General features: G+C 46.2%; 1 protein-coding gene across 2 annotated transcripts in view; it reads right to left on the reverse strand.

Moving 5' to 3' along the window:
- The window catches only part of KIAA1210 (KIAA1210 ortholog), a 37,510-nt gene extending 14,401 nt beyond the window's left edge, over positions 1-23,109 (reverse strand). For both annotated transcript variants that reach the window (XM_049644236.1, XM_049644237.1), the window contains exons 1-6: positions 22,886-23,109; positions 22,504-22,574; positions 16,348-16,513; positions 14,048-14,165; positions 13,357-13,494; positions 8,221-8,373 (exon numbers count right to left, since the gene is read on the reverse strand). In XM_049644236.1, coding sequence (XP_049500193.1) covers positions 8,221-8,373; positions 13,357-13,494; positions 14,048-14,165; positions 16,348-16,513; positions 22,504-22,564 — 636 coding nt within the window. In that variant the 5' untranslated portion in view covers positions 22,565-22,574; positions 22,886-23,109. The remainder of the gene's footprint in view (positions 1-8,220; positions 8,374-13,356; positions 13,495-14,047; positions 14,166-16,347; positions 16,514-22,503; positions 22,575-22,885) is intronic.
- Between the last annotated feature and the right edge of the window lie 1,583 nt (positions 23,110-24,692).

Raw genomic sequence — 24,692 nt, forward strand, 5'->3', positions numbered from 1 at the left:
GTTCTCTTTCTGAAGCTAAATTGAGGTGTCCGAGCTGAGCTCTCTCTCTGCCCCTCCCCCACTTGTGCTCTCTCAAAACTAAAGAAATGTTGCAAAAATGATAATTGAAAGAAACCTGATCTGGGCTACGGTTGAATACCCTCTACAAAGAAAGGCTGAGTGAATTCCCAGCAGTTTCTGGGGTTTAGGTCACTGTGTCTGCTTTCTTCAGTCCCTTTTATGGAAGTTCCGCACGCGGGTTCGCTCCCCTCTCGGGGGTGGGGCGGGGTGTCGAGTTTGGGACCGTGCCCTTGACTTTACCATCCCTCCTCGGGGTATGGATCCCCCAAACCATACCACTCCCCCAAGAGCAGTTTGTGAAGGTTGGAACCCATTCTCTTAGGATATGAGGGTTTTTGTCCCAGGCCTCTTGAAAGACTCACAGTCGTTTGAATGTTCTTCTGCTTCTGCTTCCAGGGATTTAAAGCCATCTTGTGTCAAGCACAAGGGGCTGAAGAATCCCAACAGGCCTTCGGGGAGGCTGGGGTGCTAAAACCAATGGGCAGCTGAGCGCTGCTGGGAGAGGTTATCATGGTAAATGTGGTCAAGGACTGTGAGTGGACGGTTCCGGGTGAGGGCTCAAAGGAGCTCTGGAGAGAGTGGGAGAAAAGAAATGAGGCAGCTCCGCGTGCTGGAAATTGTTCCGGCTGACGACTTCCCAAAGAAGAAATCTCTCCTGACGACTTCCCAAAGAAGAAATCTCTCCTGATTTCTTTACGTGTCCCTTTCCCTCCAGCAATATTCACGCTTCTGGTCAACGGGCTCACTTCTGCTGCTTCCCTCGTAGGGGAGGGCAAGAAACCTGAAGTTCAGGGGGCTCCCCTGCTTCGAAAGGATGCGGGGGCTCCCCTCTGCCCTCAGAGAGGAACTCAGCCACTTCATGGAGCTTACAAGGTCAGAGGATTTGTATTTTCTCTCATCCCCTACCCCCCGTTTCGTAGCAGGAGGGGCTGACTGGGGTGAGAGGCCCAGTCTGTGTCAATAAAACCCAATAGGGTTCTGGGGTTTCTCCATAGGAGGGGGGGAGGGCGCGGAGGGGAGAAAATCAGGGTGGAAAAGGGGCTTGTCTTTTGCCTAAACAGCACGCTGCTTTGATTGACATTTACTGTTCCAGAATGAGGAAGCAGGACCCTGAGGAACTGAGCGTCCTCACCCGCGATGAGGTGGGATGGATCCTGTCACCTTTGCCTCGTTATGGCTGGCTTCCCCTTATTGCCAAACCATCCGGGCCTGGGGCTCCCCAGTCGAGCTCCTCTGTAGAGGTTTCCAAATAGCCTTCTCTGGGCTTCCCGCCGTCGCCTTTGCTACACCTCAAAGGCACAGCCCAGAGCACCTCCCGCTCCTGAGAAACTCCAAATATCTGTGTTTAGGAGAGCCCCTCCGAAGGCCAGGTGATGAGCCATCTCTTCCCTGGACACCAGTGGCAGGCGATCGGGTTCCGCGGGTGGACGGAATTTCCATTTCTGTGGACTCGCTGGCTCTTTCCAACCTGGCTTGTCACCGCACCCGGGGCCCCTCTGGTATCCGCGGCTTTCACATCTCTTCACATGTCCCCACCTCTGCTGTGTGTTGGTCCGGTGATACCCTAAGGGGCTCCAGATACGGTCCGGTCCTCGTATGGCCTGTGACTCCAGTGCCTGGGGACATAACACGGTGTTAACGGGTCGGCCAACGATCTGCCCAGGTCACTATTCCGTTTCCGGTTCTAGGCAAGGCTGAAGGAACGCTAGCTTTTGGAGGGTCCATCGCCCAAGATTAGGAGGGGTCCCGGGCCTTTCTTAACTTCTTTATTCGTGAATTCATGGGACACCTCTTCCTGGTGGTGTATATTTGCCTGCGTTATCTACAGGAACAACACGTGTTATTGCTGGGCACGCTGTTCCTGCACGTTCTGGTGGCTTGCCTCTCTTACTTCCTTTAGGTCTTGATACAAAAGCCACCTTCTCAGTGACAGACACCTTCCCTGGCTAACCTATTTAAAATTTTAGCCGCCCGGGGGGTTCAGTCGCTTAAGCATCCGACTTCGGCTCAGGTCATGAGCTCCCGGTTCGTGGGTTCGAGCCCCGCGTCGGGGTCTGTGCTGACAGCTCGGAACCTGGAGCCTGCTTCCGATTCTGCGTCTCCCTCTCTCTCTGCCCCTCCCCCCCCCGAAAAATAACTAAACGTAAAAAAAAGAAAGTCTCCATACGTGTGAGCAGCTGTTGCTGTTTGGGGCGCTGGTTGTATAAATTTAGAGAGCTGCTAGAGTCCACGTGGTTTGGTGAAAAAGTGGTGTGGATTTAGGCAGGAATCCCGCGTTTGAATCAGCTTCGGTTGGCTCTGTAGCCTTGGCCAAGTCATTTCACCTCTCTGAACCTCTTTGGGTTGCTTTGTTTGTTTCCACCTAAAACGGGAATAATAGTATCTTCCCTACCTACCTTACTGAGTTACTGAGACAATCAAATGCACCTATATGTGCAAAATCACTTTGTAAGCTACAAATTTCCATGCAACGGCAGCGGGGGTGGGGGCATTACGCCCTCCTTTGATGTGTCAGGGGATTTAAAAAAATATATCACTGGGCTTCAAAAACCTATCTATAAATACTAATGGTGAATTATGGAATAGGCCCTCAGGGGTAAAGCAAAAGACGCGGTAAGGAGGCAATCCTGCCGGACTCTAAATTAACTCTTCATTAGCCTATACGATGTTAGGACTGGCAACGGCTTAACCTCACCACGTTCAATAGCAACATTCACCCTGCAGTGGAGCTAAAGCCCAGGTGCTTGATCAGCTCAGACTATAAGCACCTAAGTACTTGATACACCCCTTTCCCAAGAGCGAAAAGCGATTGGGTTGTGTATGCATGGCTTCTCTTTCGCACACTTATTTTTCCCCGTGAAAAGCAATATTGAAGAAGAAAGATCATCTACGGGCTCATCAGGGAATACAGATGAACATGAGCCAGGTTGGGAAAGTGGCGGGGGGTCAGGGAAGTGCTAAGCAGGAAGATCCTCTGGTCCAAGGTGGGGGCTAAAGATGGCCGGCGGGGTGGATGAGTCAGGCCCTGTTAGGTCAGACCGTCTGGGCTTGTGTGTCTCTGTGTGGTAAGAGCCGACATCAAACAGAGTCACCATGGCTCACTATGTCACTGGGTCGCCTGCGCTCTGCAAAGGTATCTGTTCGTCCCCATTGCCAGTCTCGCCTCTACTCAAAGGACACAAGCCACTGAACCAGGACAGAGGGCTGTGAGGCCGAAAGAGGAAGATCACTCAGGGGGGTTTCGCTAACCACAACTGCAAGGGGCAAAGCGCTCAACTCTTCACCCAAGGAAACGTGGAAGACACAGGCTGAGGCAGCGAGGCTTCAGGCAATCCTTCCTGTTCTGCCCCCGGGAGGGGGTGGGGTGGACCTGGAGTAAAAGGTCGGCGGTGTCCTTTGAAAAACGTCTCTTTATCATTACTTTTTGCCATTTTAATTATGAGTCCTGGTGTCCTTGAAGGGTAATGGGTTTCCCCCCTGGTACCAGTAGGAGGCAGCAGCTTGGAGAAGAAAATAAAACAGCGAACTTGAACTTGGAAAGACTCCTTGGAGATGGAGTCCTCTTTTCGTCTGACTTTCCTATTTGGAGGATTTGGTTTGGCGCCGAGCTCCTTAGTCGATCCTCAGTGAGAAGGCGGTAGGAGTTGGGTTGGTGGGGAGGCCTCCAGGGATAGACTGCTTGGGGGTCATAATTTATGGGAAGCTTAGAGAAGCCTCCGGGCCAGCATATCTGGTTGGGATGGTGATTCCAGCGATTTCTTGGGATGACGCGGTTGCCACCACCTGTCCCCCTTGTGTTCACCACGGTGAACTAATGAACCAAGAAGCATGGCAGAAACAGCCAAGAAACTCTCATGCCTGGGGGTGATAGGAGGTTGACTAGACCACCAAAGATTAGACTTTCTGTCTGCCAGCCCAACGCTTAACGTACTGCAAGCAACCTGACTGAATTCTTGAATTTACTAATAGGAAGTTCATGACACTCCAGCAGGACGAATGTTTAGACTGGTGCTTGGAAATGTTGACTATAAATAATTTAACTCTGTTCATTAGCCTATAAAATGCATAGTTAGCCTACTCAAATTCACAGCAAGAGAAAACTCTGTATCTTAAAATGTCAAAGCTAGCAAAAGGAAGTAAGTAATAAAGATTAAGGCAGAGACAGTGAAATGGGGAATAGAAAAAACAATAGAGAAAGTCGATGAAACCAAAAGTTGGTTCTTTGAAGAGTAAAACAAAATCGACGAATCTTTAGGAAGATTTACTGAGACAAAAAGACAGAAGACACAAATCCCTAGAAGTAGAAATGAAAAGGGAAAATTACTATGGACTTTACAGAAATAAAAGGAATTATAAGACAATACTATACATAATTGTATGTCAACAAATTAGATTACCTAGATGAAAGAGATAAATTCCTAGACACATCCAAAGTATCAAAATTGACTCAAGAAGAAATAGAAAATCTGAATTGACCGATAACGAGTAAAGATACTGAATCAGTAATCAAAACTTCCCAACAATAACAAAAAAGACCAGGACCAGATGGCCTCACCGATAAATTTTACCAAACTTTTAAATAGTTAACACCAATCCTTAACAAATATTTCAAAAAAAAATTGAAGAGGAAACACTTGCTGATTCTACGAGGCCACCACTGTCATGATTCCAAAGCCAAATAAAGGTATCATGAGAAAAGAATACTTTAGACCTATGTCCCTCGTAAATACACACGCAAAAATACTAGCAAACAAGGTCCAACAGCATATTAAGGCAATTGTATAGCACGGCAATCAATTGCAAGGAGGTTTCATATGAAAATCACTCAATGTAATAATATACCATATTAATAGAATGAAGGAAAAAAAACTACACGATCATTTCAATTGATGTAGAAAAGCACTGTTAACAGGCGTGCCCGGGGTGGCTCAGTGGGTTAAGCATCTGACTTTGGCTCAGGTCATGATCTCATAGTTTGTGAGTTTGAGCCCCATATCAGGCTCTCTGCTGTCAGCACAGAGTTTGCTTCAGATCCTCTGCCCCACCACCACCCCCCCCCCCCCCCCCGCACTCTCTCTCTCTCTCTCTCTCTCTCAAAAATGAATAAACATTTAAAAAAAAGGAAAGAAAAGCATTTGACAAAATCCAACACTTGTTCATACTAAAAACACCTAACAAACTAGGGATAGAAAGCTTATATGAAAAATCCATAGCTGATATCATACTCAATGGTGAAAAACTGAAATCTTTCCCCCTAAGATCAGGAATAAGAAAAGGATGTTTGCTTTTGCCACTTTTATTTGTTTTACTGGAAGTTCTAGCCAATTAGGCAAGGAAGAGAAACAAAACGCATGCAAACTGGAAAGGAAGAAGTAAAACTATCTCCATTTATAAATGGCATGATCTTATATATAGAAAATTATGTATCTACAGATATATATACACATATACATATGAATGGAGACATATATATACATATACATATATGTATATATATGTCTCCATTCACCTGCAGTTAACTGATTTCCAACAAGGGCACCAAGAACATTAAATGGAAGAAATAATAGTTTTTTCAACAAACAGTGCTGGGACAACTGGGTGGTCACATGCAAGCCATGGCAACACTGTATGTTAACTAACTTGAATTAAAAAGAAAATGAAGTTAGACCCTATCTCACCCCATATATAAATATGAACTAAAAACGGATCAAAGACCTAAATATAAGAGCTAAAACTCTTTGAAGGAAACATAGGGGTAAATCTTCATGATCGTAAGTTGGGCAATGGCTTCTTAGATATGACACCAAAAACACAAGTTATCAAAAGAAAAAATATCAATAAATTTGACTTCGTCAAAATTAAATTTTTAAAAAATTTTATTCTTTTGATAGAATTAGAAGACAACTCGCAGAATAGGGGGGGAACGTTTGCAAACCATAGATCTGAAGAGGGTCTAGTATCCAGAATATATAAAGAATTCATAACTCAACAACAAAAACCAACGCATTAAATAAAAAATGGGCAAAGGTCTTAAACAGACATGTCTCCAAAGAAGGTATACAAGTGGCCAATGAGCACAAGAAAAGATGGTTAACATCATTAGTCACTAGTGAAATACAAATCAAAACCACAATGAGATACATACACTTCACAGCCACTAGAATGACTATTTTTAAAAAAATGGAAAATGACAAGTGTTGACCGGCACGTGAAGATACCGGAACCCTTAAACATAGCTGGTGGGAACGTAAAGTGGTGCAGCTGCTGAGAAACACGGTTCGGCGGCTCCTCAAAAGGTTAAATACAGAATTACCATATGATCCGGCAATCTCACTGCTAGGTATACACCCAAAAGAGCGGAAAACATATGCTCAAACACAAACTTGTGTACGAACGTTCATAGCAGCACCATTCATGATAGCCAGTAGGTAGATAGGACCCAAATATCCATCAGTGGATGAAGAGCTACACAAAATATGGTATGTCCATACAATGGAGTATTATTCAGCCATAGAAACAACTGGAGTACTATAACATGGGTGAATCTCAAAGGCATGGTACGAAGTGAAAGAGGCCATATACAAAAGGCCATATATTGTGTGATTACACTTATATGATAGGCAAATCCAGAGGCAGAAATCAGACTGGTGGCTGCCAGGGGCTGAGAGGAAAGAGGAATGAATGATGAATGACTGCTTAATAAGTGTGGGGGAATCAAAACCATTCGGGACCTAGATAGGAGTGATGGCTGTGAATTAATGCCACTGAATTGTATGCTTTAACGTGATACATTTTTTTGAAGTCTATTTATTTATTTTGGGGGGGGGGCGCATGGAAGGGGCAGAGAGAAAGGGAGAGAAAGACTGCCAAGCAGGCTCTGCGCTGTCAGCACAGAGCCTGTCGTGGGGCTGGGACCCACGAACCATGAGGTCATGACCTGAGCCAAAGCCGAGAGCCAGACGCTTAACTGACTGAGCCACCCAGGCGCCCCTAACATGATAAAGTTTACGTTATGTGTATTTTATCACAATAAAAGTTATCTAATTCAATCCTTCCACCAATTCAGACTAATTTGTCTGATTTAGCAGTATTCTGCTGAAAATACTTACAGTCATAGTCTAAATCCATTGGCTGGTGAGGAACCATATCCACCTACCATTTGCCTATGCTTTAATTTTGTTCCTAACTTGACTGGGGTTTTGTTGTTGTTGTTGTTGTTGACATATTTAACTGAAGGCTGCTTCCCTCCATTGGATCTTTTAACATCAAAACAGTTTTGTGCTGACTGGTCAATTATCTTCATTATAAATTACCTTCCTGTTTACTTTTTAGTTCCCAACGTTAATTGTTCTAAATGCTACTTCACTTTAAAAGTCCTAGGGCACCTGGGTGGCTCAGTGGGTTAAGCACCCGACTCGATTTCGGCTCAGCTTATGATCTCATGGTTCATGGGCTCGAGTCCCACATTGGGCTCCACACTGACAGTGTGGAACCTGAATGGGATTCTCTCTCTCCCTCTCTCTCTGCCCCTCCCCTGCTAGTGTTCTCTCTCTCTCAAAATAAATAAGTAAACATTAAATATATATATATATATATATATATATATATATATTTAAAAGTCCTTTCAAGTTCACTAACAACCAATTAAATTAACCATTCATTAGTTTGAGAACGGAAGTATTGATATGGGTACAATCTACTAATTTTCCAGTTGTTGATGGATATGACTTCATTGACAAACCCAGATGCATAAAATGCACAATACATGCCCTTTCACGTGTCAAATGATTTTTCACATGGGTGTGCGTCTACCAAACAATACTACATGCCCTAACCCTTGAGATTCTGCCATTCGAAAACACAGAGCCTTTACTCCCATAAAAATCTCCATTGTTTTCTTCCCGAAATAACTGAAAACCTCGGCAAACTATTCTTGTTTTCTGAAATACTGTCTTCTGTTGCTCATCAACTAAAGTGCTGATGATTTGGTTTGTAGACTGGGCAGAAAACCACCATGCAAGTCAAAAGTAAAAAATGGCCGCTCCTTCCCCAAATGTCCCCCTAGTGCTCAACTCCAGTGGAAGAGAGTGCAAGCAGAGATCATGCCTCCGACCTGTGCCCCACAACCAAACCAAGCCCTAGGAGGGGGCTAACACTCACCTTCTTCATTGTCAAGATCTGCTCTGAAACGTCCTTTGGTGAGCTCTCAGGTGTCTCCTCATCAACAGAGATTTCCTCAAAGTCCTTAGAGATTGTGTCAGAACGGATAAGAGGTGGGCTGATGCTTCGTTGGCGTGGCAGCAGTGATGGGCTCTGTTAAGGAGGAGAATAGAAGGAAAAGTTAAAACCTGTGCGCTTTCTTCCAAATTACTGATGTCCTCTTGTTGCTTGATGGCGGAAGGGCTAAGAACCCAAAGTGAGAAAACAAGCCAAGAAAAGAATCTCCCACCTCCCTGTCTTCAGTTCTTATACCTATGCAAGCCGAAGCCCAAGAGTTTTGGTTTGCCCTCTGGGTTGCTGCACACTTCTGCCAATCCCCACACAAAGACAGAAACTTCAAATTGCTTGTTTGATCAAAATGAAAATTCTGGGCTGCAGGGCTGGTTCCATATCCACAAATCAATCAACATGATACGTCACATTAATAAAAGAAAGGATAAGAACCACATGATTCTCTGAAGAGATGCAGAGAAAGCATTTGACAAAATACAGCATCCTTTCTTGATAAAAACCCTCAAGAAAGTAGGGATAGAAGGATCCTACCTCGAAATCATAAAAGCCATAAATGAACGACCCACTGTTAATATAATCTTCAATGGGGAAAAACTGACAAATTTCCCCCGAAGGTCAGGAACAAGACAGGGATGTCCACTCTCAGCACTGCTGTTCAACACAGTGTTGAAAGCAATCAGACAACAAAAAGAAATAAAAGGCATTCAAATCAGCAAGGAAGAAGTCGAAACTTTCACTCTGCACAGACGACATGATACTCTTTGTGGAAAACCCAAAAGACTCCACCAAAAAACTGCTAGAGCTGATACATGAATTCAGTAAAGTCGCAGGATATAAAATCAATGTACAGAAACCTGTGGCATTTCTAGACACCAATAATGAAGCAGCAGAAAAAGAAATCAAGGAATCAAGCCCATTTACAATTGCACCAAAAACCATAAAATACCTAGGAATAAACTTAACCAAAGAGCAAAAGATCCATACACTGAAAACTACAGAAAGCTTATGAAAGAAATTAAAGAAGACACAAAAAATGGAAAAACATCCCACGCTCACGGATTGGAAGAACAAATATTGTTAAAATGTCGATAACTACCCAAAGCAATCCACATATTCAATGCAATCCTTATCAAAATAATGCCAGAATTCTTCACAGAGAGAGAACAAACAATTCTAAAATTTATATGGAACTAGAAAAGACCCTGAATAGCCACAGTAATGTTTCAGAAGAAACCAAAGCTGAAGGCATCACAATTCCGGACCTCAAGCTGTATTACAAAGCCATAATCATCAAGACAGTATGGTACTGGCACACACAGATCAATGGAACAGAATAGGGAACCCAGAAATGGACCCACAAACACATGGCCAACTAATCTTTGACAAAGCAGGAAAGAATATCCAATGGAAAAAAGACAGTCTCTTCAGCAAATGGTGTTGGGAAAACTGGACAGCAACATGCAGAAGAATGAACCTGGACCACTTTCTTACACCATACACAAAAATAAACTCAAAATGGATGAAAGACCTAAACGTGAGACAGGAAGCCATCAAAATCCTACAGGAGAAAACAGGCAACAACTTCTTTCACCTCAGCCACAGCAACTTCTTACTAGACATGTCTGTGGAGGTGAGGGAAACAAAAGCAAAAATGAACTATTGGGACCTCATCAAGATAAAGAGCTTCTGCACAGCGAAGGAAACAATCCACAAAACTAAAAGGCAACCGCCAGAATGGGAGAAGATATTTGCAAATGACACATCTGATAAAGGGTTTGGCTAGTATTCAAAATCTATAAAGAACTTATCAAACTCAACATCCAAAAAACAAATAATCCAGGGAAGAAATGGGCAAAAGACATGAACAGACACTTGTCCAAAGAAGACATCCAGATGGCAAAGAGACACATGAAAAGATGCTCCACATCACTCATCATCAGGGAAATACAAATCAAGACCACAGTGAGGTACCATCTGTCACGTGTCATGATGGCTAACACTAAAAACTCAAGAAACAATAGACGTTGGCGAGGATGTAGAGAAAGGGGGATGCTGTTGCACTGCTGGTGGGAATGCAAACTGGTGCGGCCACTCTGGAAAACAGTTATGGAGGTTCCTCAAAAAATTACAACTAGAACTACCCTACAACCCAGCAATTCCACTATTAGGTATTTATCAAAAAATGCTGATTCAAAGGGGTACACGCACCCCAATGTTTATAGCAGCGCTATCAACAATAGCCAAATTATGGAAAGAGCCCAAATATCTATCTACTGACAAACAGATAACGAATATGTGGTATATATATACACAAGGGAGTATCACTCGATCAAAAAGAATGAAATCTTGCCATTTGCAACAACGTGGATGGAACCAGAGTGTATGATGCTAAGCGAAATAAGTCAGTCAGAGAAAGACAAATATGATAGGATTTCCCTCATATGTGAAATTTATGAAACAAAACAGATGAACATAGGGGAAAGAAAGGACAAATAAGATCAAAAGAGAGAGAGAGGCAAACCATAAGACACTCTTAAATATAGAGAACAAACTGGGGATTACTGGAGGGTAAGTGGGTGGGGGGATGGGCTCAATGGGTGATGGGCATCAAGGAGGACACTTGTTGGGATGAGCCCTGGGTGTCCTATGTAAGTGATGAATCACTAAATTCTACTCCCCCACCCCCCCCAAAAAAGGGTCAGCCACTTAACTCACTGAGCCACCCAGGTGCCCCAACAATGCATGATTATTAATGAAGGTTTGGAAAAGACTACAATGTAAAGGGAAAAAACAATCCAATCCTGCAGGCACTGTAACATTTTGACATATTTCAGGTCATCTAGCTTGTAAAATTCCCCATTCAAAGAATCTTGGCTGGTTCTTAACTTTAATCATTATAAAATATTGCATCCTGTTTTACTAAAAAAAAAAAAAAACACACAAACCCACCCAGAATTATGGTGTTCTCTCTCTACTGATGCTAACTATAAATCTTATTTGAGTCCCATCTTTGTTTTGATTTTGGCTCTATCTTTGGAAGTCCAGTTCTTGCGGAGGTGAGTTTGGGGGTTAGGACCTAGGCTTGGCATCCAAACTACGAGCCTTGCTCCTATCATTCCGGGAATTGTCTGGATCAGATCTTGGCTGTGTCGATTGTTTATCTGAATCCTGTCAAGACTGATTTTTCTAGAGTTATGAGAAAATCTGCAGAACCAGCCCCGAGCAGAACAGCTTTACTAGTTTTCCCAAGGGAATAAAATTGGTCATTTGAGTTTTCCTTGGGCTTCAGCAGACTCATTGAGTTGATTCTACCTTGAAGCTCATGGTACACTTGAATCTGAGGCACTGGTCCCTGCCATGGTCATTTTGACGTGAATCAGAATCCCCGGGTTTATCTTTAATACTGGCTAAGCATCCACAGCGTGCCGTGCCCCGATCTGAGCATTGGGCCTATAACAATGAACAAAACAAAAGTTTTGCTGTCATGGAGCGGACGTGCTTCTTTCTGTCATAGGCTCTGCTGCTGTTCAGGACAGATGGATTTCAAACCCTCAAAGCCAAAGAAAGGGGGCCCCGACGAGGATTTTTCCAACGTTCTGCCCCTGGGGTACTCCTGGCCAGTGTCTAAGGTGACCCCTCATTCCTACCAGGCCCTACTGGGAGCTCCTGAGATGAAATCTCAAGAGATTCACCATCCCCGAGCCCAATTCTAATAATAAGAACTACAATAATGACAACTAACTTTTACGGAGGCCTCTACGTTGCTTTCATCCCTATTATTTCCTTCCTTTTGCTAGCTTTGGGTCTAGTCTGTTCTTTTCTTCCCAGTTCCTTTGGGTGGCGAGTTAGGTTATTGATTTGAGCTCTTTCTCCCGGACAGGGAGGAAGTGCTCTCCAGAGGCGGATTTCATTTGAACCTTGCAACAATTCCTTGAGGCATCAGCTCTTGTGGTCCCCATTTTACAGATGGGGAAAAGCAGGTCTGAGAGACGATAGGACTGGCCCTAATTCTCGTGGCGGCACCGCAGGCATTCGAAAGGCCTGCTTGCCTTTATAGCCCATGTTCTTAACCCCTGTGGACTCCTATCTCCTAACTATTAGGGGCAGGAAAGGGATGTCCCATACTCAAGTGCAGGGAGTTTAATTTTTTTTTTAATTTTTTTAACGTTTATTTAATTTTGAGACAGAGAGAGAGCATGAACGGGGGAGGGGCAGAGAGAGAGAGGGAGACACAGAATCCGAAACAGGCTCCAGGCTCTGAGCGGTCAGCCCAGAGCCCGACGCGGGGCTCGAACTCACACACCGTGGGATCATGACCTGAGCCGACGTCGGTCGCTTAACCGACCGAGCCACCCCGGCGCCCCAGTCTTGGTATTTCTGACAGAACTGTATACTGGGAGTTCATCTCCCACAATCTCCCAGGTGATCTGAATGCCACTTAATCCATGACGAATCCTGTCCCTTCAAGGGACCCAGCCATTGGCCAATTCCATAGTTGCGTGGCTTCTATGCAGCATTGGGTGTCAGGACCCTCAACCGAATGCTGTCAACCACCCTGTCATGTAGGGTTGTCACCTTGGCGCCTAAGGGAAGTTTCCCGTGCGGAGGTCAAACTGGCGGTTGATGGTTCGGGTTCTGTTAATACGCTACTCTGTCTTCAGCCCTGTTTCCCAGAAGAAGGACTAAGGGACTAGGCCAAAGATGTGAGGAGGGGGCCCAAGCCAGCCATTCCGGCAAACTTGCCTTTGAGCTATTGCAGCTTTCCCTCCCGGCTTCATTGTGAGAGGAAATGCCTCTAGAATCCTTACCTTTAATGCCCCCCCCCTCCATCTCTGCCATAAGAGTCTCTCTGTTGCCGGGACTAAGAGAAGAGGCCTCCAGGAAACAGGGCTCCCCTTTCTGAACTGGAGAGCTAACCGTGTAGCACTTGGTCATGGATAGAGTAAAACCTTGCTTTGTGAGCATGATTCGTTCTGGTCAGGCGATCAGCCCAAGATCATGGAGCCCGTAAGCAGCAGTCTGTCTGACTCAGCCACCGTAGTCGCAACAATCCCACTCCATTACCTCAGTGACGTCGGATCCCCCGGCCCAAAGTGCACTTCTGGGTACATATGGGAGCATAGGTCCAAACGTAACTCCCGAAACAGCTCGGTGCAGACTACCAGTCCCGGTTCTAGGCAGAGTTCTGGAAACATAAGATCTCTGTAGAAGAAAGAAAAAAACACAGCGGTCGGAATGCCTGCACATTGACAGTGGGACGCGACCCTAATATACTTGAAGCATTCTTGGGGTGTGTCCAGAGAAGTGAACGTGGTAATGCCAGGCCACACTGCGTGCTGGGCGCTAGGGAAGCACATCACGCATTTACACGTTCTCCATTCTTTTTTTTTTTTTAATTTTTTTTTAACCTTTATTTATTTTTGAGACAGAGAGAGACAGAGCATGAATGGGGGAGGGGCAGAGAGAGAGGGAGACACAGAATCTGAAACAGGCTCCAGGCTCTGAGCTGTCAGCACAGAGCCCGACATGGGGCTCGAACTCACACACCGTGAGATCGTGACCTGAGCCGAAGTCAGATGCTCAACTGACTGAGCCACCCAGGCGCCCCATCTCCATTCTTTACAATAGCCCTGCGGGGTAGAATCAGCCGAGAAGCAAGCCCAAAGTCCCCCCGTGCTTGTTTTTTGGCAGAGCAGGACGAGGGAACGGAAGAGGAGCAGCCGAATTAGGCACTGAGGCTTGAGTTCACTATTACCTGCAGAGATCTGCCTCTCTGGAGCTCTGGAGAGGGGTAGATTTTACTTGCAGGCTCAGGATCCATCATGAAGATGCTGTCATGGGACAGGGCTTTGCTCCCCATGTTGCTCTTGGCCCTGAACGGGAAGAAAGGGGTCTTGGAAAAGCAGCCCAAGGGCCACAGGAAGTGAAGATACGTGTATATGCATAGAATGATACGTATACCATAGACACGTCAGAAAGAGGGCACATGTGCTGCCATAGAAAGTGTTCCACGAGGGGTGCCTGGGTGGCTCAGTCGGTTAAGCGTCCGGCTTCAGCTCAGGTCACGATCTCGCGGTCCGTGAGTTCGAGCCCCGCGTTGGGCTCTGTGCTGACGGCTCGGAACCTGGAGCCTGCTTCAGATTCTGTGTCTCCCTCTCTCTCTGCCCCTCCCCAGCTCACACTCTGTCTCTCTCTCTCTCTCTCAAAAATAAATAAACGTTAAAAAAATTTTTTTTAAAGAAAGTGTTCCACGAGACAGTAAGTGAAAAAATAAAGGATAGTACGGTCCCATGTAATACATATGCCTATATTACATACGTACATAGTTTATGATCATAGAAAAAAGTCTGCGAGGATATCCACCAAATCATTAGTGGTAGTTCCCTCTGAGAAATGGCACTGAGGACAGGAGGGGGATTTTAATTTCCTACTTTATGTACTTCTCTATAATTGTGAGTTTTTAAATTACCGACACACATCTTTTTTATATAATAGTTTTGAGATGTGGTTTACGTACCATACAATTCACGCATTTAATGTGTACAATTCAATAGTGGCAGCCCTGTGGCATGGGGGAAAAGACCCTGAGTCTTGCTGTTATCTTTTTAAAAATGTTTATTTATTTATTTGGGGGGGGGGAGAGAATCCCAAGCAGGCCCCACACTGAGTGGGCTCGATCCTTGAGCCATGAGATCGTGACCTGAGCCAAAATCAAGAGTCAGATACTCAACCGACTGAGCCACCCAGGCGCCCCTGAGTCTTGCTGTTATTAAGGTGAGAGTTATAAAAGATCTTTCACACTCAAATTTCTCTCTAGTGTTTTTGTTTTGATTTAAAATATCAAATATCTGCCCAGGTACTGGAGACTCTCATTCACCAGATCTTTTCCTCGTTCACACGAGGGTTCTGTGATACATGTGTCCTATCCTCTAAATCATCTTACGCACACGTCCCACCCCACTGTCACCCCCAGATTGCTAAACCCAGAAGGAAATACCTTCTGGACTGGGAATTAAGCCAGGTTGATGACAATTAAGCACTAAGACAAATCATAGAAGTTAGAAATGGAAGGAGGAAGGCACAAAAGGCTCCTTTTGGAATGTGGGAATTTATTAAAATTTCAACCAAAGACATCACAAGAAAACTACAGACTAATATCGCTTACGAATATAGATGTAAAACTCTTCAATAAAATACTAGTAATCCGAATCCAACAGCTGGGGGCACCTGGGTGGCTCGGTCAGGTAAGCATCCGACTTCAGCCCAGGTCATGATCTCACAGTTCGTGAGTTCGAGCCCCGCGTCGGGCTCTGTGCTGACAGCTCGGAGCTCGGAGCCTGGAGCCTGCTTCGGATTCTGTGTTCCCCTCTCTCTCTGCCCCTCCCCTGCTTGTACTCTCTCTCTCTCTCTCTCTCTCTCTCTCTCTCTCTCAAAAATAAATAAACATTAAAAAAAACCTGAATCCAACAACATAAAGAATGAGACACTATTACCAAGTAGATATGATGATGAAAGGCTGAATACTTTCTCCCTCAGATCAGGAAGAAGACAAGGATGTCTGCTCTTGCCACTTCTTTTTTATGGTTGTTGTTATTGTTAAAGTTTGTCTGTTTATTTATTTATCAGTTCTATCGATCTACAGTCAATATCCTGTCGATCACTCAATAGTGGTATGATTTGTGAGCTCTGAAACACGTCCGTCCGCCCATAACCATCTCCCCCACGGTTTTTTTTTTTTTTAAGTTTATTTGTTTTGAAAGAGACAGAGCACACGAGTGGGGGTGGGGGGCCAGAGAGGGAGGGAGAGAGAGAGAGAGAGAGAGAGAGAGAGAATCCCAAGCAGGCTCTGCGCTGCCGGTGCAGAGCCTGAGGTGGGGGCTCGAACCCACGAACCGTGAGAACACGACTGAAGCCGCATTCAAGAGCCAGACGCTTAACCAACTGAGCCAGCCGGTGGCTCAGGCATACACCTGAGCGCGGAGAAAACCGCCGCCGCCCCCCCTGCCCCCGGGGCCTTGGCTGCCTTGGCGGTGGCCACAGCCCCCCTGAGCTTACCGAGGCTCAGTCTGATCTTCATGAACTGGCTTCAGAGCAGAGATGTTGATGTTGCCGCTGGACAGGCTTGGTTTTAGCTTCCTCCCTCCCCGGGCATCCTCGGGCTCTTTTTTCTTCTTCTTGCCAAAGAAGCTCTTGAAGACTTTAAACTTGGATTTCTTCTTTCCTGGAGGGTAGGAAGGCAAGCAAGGCAGGGTGTGACAGTGGAAGGGAGGGACAGGGGAGGAAACAGGGCCTTTGTGACACGAACGAGGACTGGGGTCCCCGGTGCCCCGCAGATCTCGGCCTTCGCCCACCCCCCGGCACCATTCATTTGGCCTGTTCTCTTGTTCACAGCTCAGGATTAACAAAGCGGCTGAGTCTCTGGGGAGCCCGGAAGCTCAGGCCCCAGCTTGCGGCCTTTGGGCCCGCCTCTAAGCTGGCACAACTCACCGGGCATCAGCCCGCCTCTCTATCTCCCCCACCAGCCCACACCTCTTTGCTGACCTAAGACGTTCATTCACATGCAGCAGTTATTAAGCCAATAATGATAATAATAAGAAGCACCGGGCATCCCCCTGACTTCGCCCTGGTGGCCGGAATCATGGCAATCCAGTTGAGGACCCCCGGAGTCCCTGGCGGGGGCTGGTTCTGCACTAGCTTGTGTGTGAAAGGGTGCAGCCCCACGGGGTGAGCGCTGTCGGGAGCGGCGCAGCCCTGGAGGCCGTCCTCAAGGAGGCGGGTTATGAGGTAGGGAGACGGCTGGGGATTGGGAAGAAAGGGCCACCAGGGAAAGAAGCTGCCTGTGCCAGAGGCATGACAGAATCAGACGCCAAAGGGTTTTGCAAGGGGTGCGTGTGTGCGTGCGTGCGTGCGTACAAGCGTGTGGGCGTGCGTGTGTTACGTGCACTGTGTGCGTTCGTCAATTACTGCCAGTTGGTTTGGATTATCGACAGGGCTCCTGCCCTCTGCACACGCAAATAACTGAAAGTTTGCTCGATCTACAATAACTACCAGGGCGGCAGCGCGGAATGGGAGCTGTCGATGCTCCTAAGGCTGTTTGGGCTTTTGTTAGTCTCCTAACAAGCACATGTGCCTTTATCGGGGCTCAGCAGGAGACGGGCAGGGACAGGGGAGTCCGTGCTGCAGCCTTCAGGGGGAGAAATCAGCTCTTACTGCTTTCGCGTGCAATCGTTCACCAGCGGAGCTGTCTCATCCCAATTCCTAACAATCTGGTGTGTGGAGGGTCTATTGCCAGCATAGCAATGCTGGGCTGGCAGGGAAGGGTCTGGGCAAGGGGGTGGGGGGTGGGGGGTGGTCGATGGGGCTGCCACTAGAAAGGCTTAGTGATGTAATGGAAAGTACCACCCAAGAGCCAGAACACTCTGGAATCCTCGGCTTGGCCCTGCTATCGGTTAGCTCTGTGACTTCGGATAAGTGACTCAACCTCTCTGGAACTCTACAGGGAAAAGAAGGGATCACACTAATCAGCATCTCCCAAAGTGCGTTCAGAGGACTGTCGTACGTTATGTCTATTGCATGAGAAAGGGATCTGTGGTCCGGTCGTTCTGGAAAACGCTGGACTAGACGAAGTTTAGAGCTCTGCTTTCCAACAAGACTTTTCTGGAACTTCAAGATGCCCACGTGTACGGTGAAGCTCTACGATACTGGGCAACAGCGTTGTCTCCCAAGTGCAAAGAACCAGAATGTCTGGCAAAACACGCTGGCTGAACTAGGGTTCCTTCTAGCTCTGAAACTCTATGGCCTATTTGCAAACTGATTACTCCCAAACCCGCCTATTAGAAAGGTTTCTAAACTTCAAGGCCTGCCTTAAGTCCAGTGTGCCACCAATCACGACAATGAACCCTTCTCTCTGCACACCTAAAGCTTGACTGTTGGCCCTCCAAGTTTTACATCTGAATGCTCTCTCATCTACTCATCCATCCGTCTATCCATCCATCCGTCCGTCCGTCCACCCACCCATCCAACAAATATTTAAGACCAAGCACTCACTATGCTTTGGGTATCAACGAGAAAGGAATGAGATATAGTTCTGTGTCTTAGCTACTGTCCCCGACATCAAGGCTGTAGGCTGGCCCTCGTCGGCATCTTCTTTAGCATCCAGCACAGCACAAGGCACACAGTAGCACCCAAGGGACAACTGAGTCCTTTGAGGGGTGCAGGATACCAACACAGCTTGTCACTTCCCTTACATTGAGATCACTGAGCAGAGTCATCCTTAAGCATCCTATAATTTAAACACTGGCCCTTGCCGGGGTTGATATAAATTGTAAATAACGTACGTAAAGAGCTTAACATAGGATCTGGCATGTCGCAAGTGCTAATGAATGTGGCCTAGCGCTAGGGAATCAACGATCACTTGTTTCTTTTCTAAAAACTTTTTTTTTACGTAAGCTCTAAGCTCAATGTGGGGCTCGAACTCATGACCCTGAGATCAAGACTTGTATGCTCTACCAGCCTGAGCCAACCAGGCGCCCCCATAATTCCTGATCTATCAATTCTGTCTATCTACGGTTCATATCGTATCGATCACTCAATAGTGAACCGTACGATATGCATGATTAGAAGCAGAAGCCAGCATGGGGTGGGGCAAGAAGACTATAGGACTGTTTGCTTGATCATCAATGCTTCAGTAATTTCCGTTTGCGATGGCTCAGGCAATTTCTCATCTAATAGGATGTACCTAAATAGGGTCACGGTTGGGACCACCTTGGCAAATCTACCTACCGACAGAAAGGATAAAACATGAAGATATAGCAGGAAACGTAATTTGTCCAAGCTTGCTTCTGTAATTGTTTCAGGAAATAATGAAACCAATTTCTATGATAAATTACTTAATAATCATTAAATAATAAGTTATTTTCAATGATGCTTGGCCTCATCGAACATTCAGTGCGAAGGTGCTGAGGAGCATGCTGTACAGTGGAGGCTGGCTCGAAAATGACCAATATTTTGTCCTCTGGCCTCCTCTCTTGATCTCCCTGTCCCCGAGTGATTTCTAAAACTGATTCAATAGTGAGATTTTTATGAAAAATCCTCATTGCTACATTATACCAATTGTTATAACCAGTTCTTTGCCGGAAAAGGTTTACCAGCTGGACCTTGGGGGGGGGGGGGGGCGGGGAATGCCCTTATCTGTGGCATCTGCCCATTGCTCTGGTGTAAATACTCACACTGCGGTCAAGGGCAAGCTCCCACATGCCATTTGGGAACAGATGTGCACCTTCTCCCGAACCAGAGCTAAATAATTGCTGCCCAGTAAGGACGGACTGGCCAGCGTCCCCTCACAAGTGGGAACGAGCACACCATTATCATTTTAGCCTCTGCAGACACTGCCGTTTATCACCCAGAAGGAATAAGATTTATTGGTTGTTGCCCGGCAGTCCCCTTCTGGCCTTCTGGAAGAGGAACAACCTGATGCTCAAGAGTATTTAGAAACACGGCGAGTTTTGCCCCTCTCGCTTCAAAATCCCAGAATAGAAGGCAGGAGAGCATCGGCGGCCGGTGGCTCCGCTTGTGACACAATCTAGAAACACTTAATAATTGAATAAAAACACTTCTCTAAACTCTTCAGGCTATACAACTGAACGTACCAAGCACAGTCGTTGTATGGGCGGACAAAACAATGCACTCACACATTTTTATGCCCCTAAATTAGCAACGTGTCTAGTGACTTTAGAACCATAACCGGGTGCTAAGAATTTAATTCTGCATGTCTTTCAATCTCCCCCCAATTTTCCATTCCTGCCAGGCAACAACAACAACTTGTTTTCCCACGAGGGTCCAAAATACCTTAAGTAATGCATGTCTCTTTTCAACCATGGGCACTAGAAAGAAACTTATGTTTCCATTCGTCCCTGTGGGGTAGCGCTGGGTATGGCGGTGGGAGAGCTTTGTTGGTGGAGCTGGGGGGAGGGGGCGGGGCACCAAGACACGCTAACCACCACACGTGGCAGGTTGGTGGCTCACTGACCCAGGGCAGTGGACTTGGAAGCCAAGACTTGGTCTCGCAGGGGATGGTGGAAGCTGTTTTGGCTTAGGAAAGCTCCCCACCCTCAACCACATCAGATCCCATGTATGGAGATGTGCCCTGGGAAATAGATACAAATCTGGGAATTGTCCACATGCTACGTTTTTTTTGTTTGTTTGTTTGTTTGTTTTTTTGCAACCCTAATGAAATCTGACACAGTGGCCATATATCCAAGTGCACGAGCTGGCCTTTTGAGCCCGGCACAGGCTCGTTTTCAAAAGCTGCTTAACTGCAAAGGGTAGGTGGACCTAGGCAGCAGGTAGAGGTCAAAACCCACATTTGTATCCAGCAATGTTTACGTAGGTCACCTCTACACTGGGTAACTCGTGCCCCCACAGGGTACAGCAGTGGTGGTCAGTGAGCTGCCGGCTGACAGCTGTCTGCACTTCTCCTGTAACAAAGCCATCGATTTCCCTGTCCAAGTCCAAGGACTATGTATTCCCAAACAGTCAGCAGCTTTCAACATCCTCATCCAATGAGGGCCTGTCACGTGCCAGAAAACAGCCGGTGGAAAGCCGTTTTGCCCCCCAGAGAGGAAAACACCATTAACTCCAAGGAAGAAATCATTGCTTCCGGGTTGTAGATTTCCTTATCCACCACGCACACAGGCAGCCCATCTGGGTTGAACTTAATGGGCTGTAAAAATGCATCGCATAATGGTTGACTTTGTTCTCTTGCATCGCTGGTTAGAAAGAAAACATTTCTAACTAGCCTTCCTTTCCGTCAACCCCCACACAGCCGTGTCATTCTCTGGTTAGCAATGACCAGTTCTAAAAACATACCCAAATGTTTGGTCGTTTAAAAACAAAATCTTGGGGCGCCTGGGTGGCGCAGTCGGTTAAGCGTCCGACTTCAGCCAGGTCACGATCTCGCGGTCCGTGAGTTCGAGCCCCGCGTCGGGCTCTGGGCTGATGGCTCGGAGCCTGGAGCCTGTTTCCGATTCTGTGTCTCCCTCTCTCTCTGCCCCTCCCCCGTTCATGCTCTGTCTCTCTCTGTCCCAAAAATAAATAAAAAACGTTGAAAAAAAAATTAAAAAAAAAAAAAAAAACAAAATCTTGGGAACAGAGAAAAGGCACTTCCTTACCTCCACTCTTCATCAAGATGAACCGCATTGCCACCTTCTTTTGTAGGCATCTAACTCATATCCAAAGAGGTCAGTTGGTTTGGTTGTCGGAGCTGCCTTGGTGGAGAGGCCTACCGTTCATTTATTTATTCATTCATCGATCGAATATTTGGGGTGTCTAATTACTCTCTCTGAGACCCGCTACTAAACATTAGTGACACAGAAACGAAGACCCAAGCTCTGTTCTCAAGGATCCATGCACCAAGTTCAGCATCCCCCGCCCCCCATCATCACTGAAATCATGCCCCTGGAAAGCCACAACAGAGTTCCAGTCTATCCTTCCGGACCAAGTCTTCCACATCATGCAACTGCTAAAGAACACTCAACAAAACTTGAAAAACCACCCAGTGAACTGTTACATTTAGTTCTGTCTTTAGACTCAATGTCTTATTTTATGTCTGATGGTTCCTTTCTTTGGGGGGTGGGGTGTCAGTGAAGTTCATCATTTAGTGACCTTTGCCTCCCTTACATGATACTCTAGCCATGGCCACGCATCACTCGTAGCTGGCCCCACAGTTTACGGAATGGATTCACACCCGAGTAAGTTTTACAAAAAGCAGTTTTGTAAATTGAGTCGTATTTAACAGAAGCTTGTGGTGGCATCTTTTACCTGTACTCCCCTCTTTACTCCTCAAACTACAAACTTATCTGTTGGTTAAATCTGGACTACTATCTATAGTATAACTTCAGTCAAATCTCTTGGATCATGGTAGGCTCCGATTTTTTTTTTCTGATTAAGCAGAAATACTTCTCCTGCCTTAGCAAGTAGAACCCGGTAACCATCCCCACAGAGGACTGCAGGGCCTCAGACAAGCCTTCTGATACCAGAGTTGGACACGAAAGAGAAGAGGTAAAAAGACTGCAAAGTAAATGTGCACTGGGTCTAATATTATTAGAAATTTGATATGAACTCGTTTGCCTGTGACTTCATTTTTTCCCCCTAGGGGTTCAACACAGTAAAGAAAGCTAGGTCTAGTTAGCAACATTTTACTGGGCTACTTACCCTCATCACTGGCCTCTAGAACTTCCAGGCTTCCAGAAGCTTCCCTCAGGGATTCAGCCATAGTAGGATCACTACAGTAAAATATTGAGTGAAAAAGCAAAAGATCATCATCTGCTATCCACTCATTTTACACACTCATTTTGTACTTGGATGTGTATCCATTCACACACACACACACACACACACACAGTTCCACCTGGAGATATGGGAGAAGCAACGGAGTGAAGAAATTCAGAAGCCCCTCAGAAATCCCAGGGGAAGACAAGAGAATTCCTTGGGCCAGGAGCACAAATTTTTTTAGAGAAATTCTCTTCCCATCACCACCCATTTCTCTGCATCTCTTTAAAGCAAAACGTTAAAGAGTTACCTCATATGTACTTACTAGGCTTATGTCTTCACTTCTTGTTCTCCTGGGTTCTCTCTATTCAGGCTTCCAACCCAACCTACTTCTAAAACCACTCTACCAAAAACTGCTCTGGCTAAATGCAACCATCAGTTACTTGACTTCCCTGCACCATTGGACACTCCCCCTTTTTGTATAATGTTATCGCTTTGCCTTTCTGAACATCACACTCCCTGAATTTTCCTCCTACCTCATTGGCTGTCCTCAATCTCCTTTGCTGAATCTTTCTCCTCTCCCCAGATATGAAACATTGTTGCACCTAAAAGCTCTGTCCTTGGCCCTCTTTATCTACAATCATTTCCTAGACCAGTGCCATTAAATAGAAACATTAACATGAGCCACAATTGCAAGCCATGTATGGAATTTTTAAAAATATTTATTTTGGGGAGAGCTCGAGCGGGGGAGGGGCAGAGAGAGGGGGACAGAGGGTTCGAAGCGGGCTCTGCAGCAGACAGCCCGATGTGGGGCTCAAACTCACGAACTGTGAAATCATGACCCGAGCCAAAGTCAGATGCTCAACTGACTGAGCCACCCAGGTGCCCCCACTACGTCTGTAATTTTTAAATTTCCAGGAGCCACACTGAAGTTTTAGCTCAACAGAACCAACACATTATCATATTTTAGTTAACTCAACAGAGACCAAATATTAGCAACTCCACGTGTAATCATTCTAAAACTAATGTCAATGGGATATTTTACATTCTTTTTTTTTCATGCGAAGTCTGAAATGTGGTTTGCATTTGACGTGCACAGCACATCTCAATTCGAGCTGGCCAATTTCAAGTGCTCAAGGGTCCCATGTGACTACTGGCTACCATCCCCTAAATGATCTCGTTCAGAGCTGAAATACCCTCTATACACTGGACTCCAAAGTTTCTCCCTCTCGACTGGATGTCTTCTCTGAACTCCATATCCTTATAACCAACTGCCCAGCCAACATCTCCAACCAACAGCGCATGGAACTCTTGCTTTCACTCGTACTCAGTCCTCTCCCACCCCAGTTTTCCCAGGCTCAGAAAATGCCACTAACCGAATGCTCAGACTGAAATCTAGGAGCTCCTGATTCCTCTCTTTCCACCGTATGCCACAGCTAACCCGACAGGGAATCCTGTGAGTCCTTCCTTCTACGTATTTCTGTAATCCGACCATTTCTTGCCTCGGCTGAACCGCCATTAGCTTGTTGCTGCATTACTGCAATGACCCCACTGGTCTCCCTCTTTCCCTTTTTGCCTTCTTACTGTCCACACAGTGGCCACATCGGTCACGTCAGTCCCCTGCTCGACCTCCCCCCACCCCAGTGGCTTGCCATCGCGCTCAGAGCAACATCCCAGCTCCTTATCCTGGGCCCTATGAGATGTGGCCCCACCCCCACGCCCCCTGACTGTCAATTCTGCTACCCTCCTCCTCTGTCCCTCTGCTGCGGCCTCACTGGCCTGCTCACTAATCTCCAACACACTCCAACACACAATCAACAACACACTTTCAGTCTCAGGATCTTTGCACCTGCTGCGCCCTTTGCCTGGAGGGCTCTGTCCCCCGGTAGTTGCATGGTTGACCCCTTTGTAGCATTTAGGCTAGCTCAACCATCCCCTCCCAGAGAAGACCTCCGTGAGCATCTTAGTTAGAGCCTCCTGTCTCTCTCCGTCACATGACCCTTTATTAGCATCTTTATAGCACTCAGGGCCACCTGAAATTATATTCTGTATTACTTGTTTCTTGTCTGTCTTCTCTACCGGAACTTAAATTCCCTAAGGTCAGGGGCGTTGTCAATTTTGTTCATCACTGA

This window comes from Panthera uncia, chromosome X, assembly GCF_023721935.1.
Source record: "Panthera uncia isolate 11264 chromosome X, Puncia_PCG_1.0, whole genome shotgun sequence".
Taxonomy (NCBI): domain Eukaryota; kingdom Metazoa; phylum Chordata; class Mammalia; order Carnivora; family Felidae; genus Panthera; species Panthera uncia.